Source organism: Colobus angolensis, unplaced genomic scaffold (genome assembly GCF_000951035.1).
Source record: "Colobus angolensis palliatus isolate OR3802 unplaced genomic scaffold, Cang.pa_1.0 Scaffold844, whole genome shotgun sequence".
NCBI classification, from domain to species: domain Eukaryota; kingdom Metazoa; phylum Chordata; class Mammalia; order Primates; family Cercopithecidae; genus Colobus; species Colobus angolensis.
In genome coordinates this window covers 22819-26444 of record NW_012122310.1, presented here as the reverse complement: position 1 = coordinate 26444, position 3626 = coordinate 22819, and the positions used below count along the sequence as shown (strand labels likewise).

General features: G+C 44.8%; 1 protein-coding gene across 1 annotated transcript in view; it reads right to left on the bottom strand.

Moving 5' to 3' along the window:
- LOC105503307 (carboxylesterase 5A-like) overlaps window positions 1–3626 on the bottom strand; it is a gene marked incomplete at its 3' end in the record, with an annotated part of 31296 nt that overhangs the window by 12109 nt on the left and 15561 nt on the right. The window contains 2 exon segments of the mRNA XM_011930165.1: window positions 1144–1281; window positions 3018–3122. Of these exon segments, the coding sequence (XP_011785555.1) occupies window positions 1144–1281; window positions 3018–3122 (243 nt within the window).

Genomic DNA, 3626 nt, shown 5'->3' with positions numbered 1-3626 from the left:
AGTGGTGGTTGTCATCACTAGCACCTGCCTTCTTCTTTCTAACATACACCCAGAAATCACTGGAAGCACTTACTTAAGCCATGAGCTGTGATTCAGTGGCCTCATCTGCAATGTGAGGACAAGAATCCCTAGTCCCACTTCAAAACATTGCCCTGGAGGTCAAATTAATAATGATAGAGCATGCTTTCACAACCCAATGAACTTGGGATTCTGGTTCTGCACAGCCATCAGCTAGCTTTGTAATTTGACAAACCTCTTTATTTCATAAACCCACTTCCTCCAGCTTAAAATGAGGAGGTCAGTCTGTCTACATGAGCTTCAACAGTATTAGGAATTTGAAGCTTCCACTCTTCTGAGGACAGATGAAAAGTTTATTTCCATTGAAGAGAGTCTTTCTAAACCATGGAATAAAAAAAAATAGGTCTTTCCTGGCACCCGGGCCTCAACTCAACAATCTCTCCCCAGAGGAGCCTTTCCTAACCACCTGTTGTCTCCCTAAAGATACCTTCTCTCCCCACTTGTGCCCTTCATAGCATCTATCACTCTCCGAAATCATCTTCTCAACCTTGTGTCTCATCTGTCTCTCCCCACTAGAGTGTGCGCTCCCAGAAAGCTGGTACCATGCTCTCTGCCAACTGCTCAGTTTTTATAAGCTTGTAATAAATACTTAGTACATATTTGTTGAACAAATGAAATGATTCAACAGTTTTGCAACTTATACAACCTTAGCATTCTTGGATGTCAAGATGCCAGTACCAAGGCTGGACATGACATGTTTAAAGGAATGAAGTCTTTCAGACCTATCTGAATGTCAACTCTGAAGTAGTAACTGCATTTTTTGGAAACAATCATTTGTAATATTTTTTGAACAAAGACCAAATGGACCCATCCCCTCTTTCCTTTTTATGCAGTTGTTTCTTCCACCCTAAACCTCATCACATGAGGAGGAAGGCAGACACTTGTTGTGACTGGCCCTGTCCTCACTTGCCCTCTTTCAGAGAGAGGAAAGGTGATCACTGTGTGCTTGGCTGGTGGACTTCAGCATTTACAACACCTGCTGTCATCTGTGGAAATTCCCAACTGTTGAAGCCAAGAGCTGCATCAGTTTGAGGGAGTGGCAGCATGGACAGCCGGAATTCTTACCATAGGCAGCGGGAAGCCACACTCATGGCTATTGACTCCGATGATGGAAGGAATTGCTTTAAATGCTTTCTGAGACAATAGATCTAGAGGCTCATTAGGAAAGAGAGCACCATCAACCACTTGAGGGAAAGCCTTTTTCTGTAATAAGGAAGAAAAAAAATCAGCAGCTATTTCGTTCACAAAATCTGCTGTCCCAAATCCTGGCCAAGCAAAGCCAACCCAGTCTAGCACTGGCTTAAATGCGCTAAAAAAATAAAAGCAAACACTATGGGCCCAGCTCAATATATCAGTTCCTGGCAGCTCTGCCATGTACTTGGGCAAGGGGGCTAAACTTGTCTGTGCCTTATTTTCTTATCTGCTAAATGGGAATAATAATATCCACCTCAGAAAAACAGTGGCCTGTGATATGGTTTGGCTGTGTCCCCACCCAAATCTCAAATTATAGCTCCCATAATTCCCACATATTGTGGGAGGGACCCGGTGGGAGGTAATTGAATCATAGGAGCAGGTCTTTCTCATGCTATTTGCATGATAGTGAATAAATCTCATGAGATCTGATGGTTTTTATAAAGGGGAGCTCCTCTGCACAAGATTTTTTTTTTTTTTTTTTTTTTTGCCCACTGCCATGTAAGATGTGCCTTTGCTCTTCCTTCACCCTCCACCATGATGTGAGGCCTCCCTAGCCATGTGGAACTGTGAGTTTATTAAACCTCTTTCCTTTATAAATTACCCAGTCTCAGGTATGTCTTTATTAGCAGCATGAGAAAAGACTAATACAGCCTAGCACAGAGATTCTCAAAGTGTGGTTCCTAGACCAGCAGCATCAGCATCATCTGGGAACTTGTTAGAAATGCACATTCTCAGGCCCACTTCAGGTCCTCAATAAGAAACTCTGTGGTTGCAGTGTAGCCCAGAACCTTCTTGTAGCCAGTCCTCCAGGTGATCCCAATGCATGTTCAAGTTTGTGAACCACTGACCAAATGCAAAGGGAAAAATGGTGGCAGATGGAGTGGCCAGGACTGTAGAGGTTGGTGTTAACACCTTCCTCAGATGTCTCCCTGAGACACAGTGTCTTGGACATGCCTGGATATTTTTTGGGTCTCAGAAAGCAACACTCAGCTCTAATCACGGTTTCTTTAGGTTTCTGTTTTGGGATGTGGGCAGAAAGGAGCACATGAAAGAGTTCAACACAACATCGGGTCCAGGACTTATTATCCATTTCACTGAGTCTCTAGCATGGCTCAGAGTGGACATTGAGTACACACCACATATCTAGCAAATGTTGAAATCTGAAAGATAATGATCTTGTTCATTCAAAGATTGTCATCAAAGGCTCTCAAGATTGGAAGGGACATAAGAGATCACCCGGTCCAATTAACTTTCACTGATTGAAAGTTTGTCAGCCTGGGTCAGCTAGATTTTGCTTAAATACCTGGAAAGGTGAGCATCTCACCACCTTCTAAAGGAGCCCAGTCCTTTTCCAGACAACTGAGGTCTTGAAAAGCTTTTAGTTACACAAAACTAAAATGACTTCCTAATAGAACTTCCAGCTTCTGATCTTGACTTCAGCTTCTGGAAGCATGCGTAACAAGTGTGGTCCCTCTCTCCAGCGAGATGCCTTCAGGGACTTAGAGACAAGCCTTGTACTTTGCTGAATCTTCTCCAGGCTAAGTTGCACCCCTGCCCCAACAATTTTCTTAAATTACCTACAAGGGTTCTATACCCCTACTTATTTTTTTATAGCTGTTATCGAGTATCCCCAATCCTCCTCTTTTCCATGTTCCAAATCCAAATAAATAACACAGCAGTAGGATTTGTTCACCTCTCCATTCAAAGGGCAACCCTGCCCCCAAAACTGCCCCCTCTGTCCTCACCTAGCTGAGGGTCAGCAGCTCCTTGGAGGATTTTGTCCTCAGGCACCTCAGCAGGGCCTCAGAGTCTGAGGCATTGTTCCCACAGAAATGTGCAACCACCTGCAGCTATTTTCAGAGAAGGATCAGGTCAGAGCATGATATTGAAAGCATCTAGGAAAAGGAAAGCTGGAAAATGCCCTCCAATCAGCCACAGGTTGGTCCTCCATATATGAGTCCATCCTGCTACCCTTGCCTAGCCCGATGCCCCTATAATGGAAGGTGCACATGGCACACAGGTTGCCACTGCATCACCCTCACTCTCTTGCCTGTCTCTCCTTGTCATCTTTAGCAAACACCACATCTGGGGATGGGTGTTTGTCAGTCTGTGGCCATGGAATGGAATCAAGATTCCTGGTCACAAACAGATCAGTCCGTGAGTTTGGCTGCATTGGTACTTGGTCCCTCCGGAGTCTAGAAGCTCAACCTTGAGGTGCTAAATGAAGACAGAAACACCAAGAGCGAGGAGCAGCTTTGCAAGCTCCTTCCTTGTCAGTAGAGGCAGGGCTCCAGATCAGATTCTCAGCTGGTCAGCCCTGCCCAAGCCCAGGCCCACTCACAGCCTGGAATGTC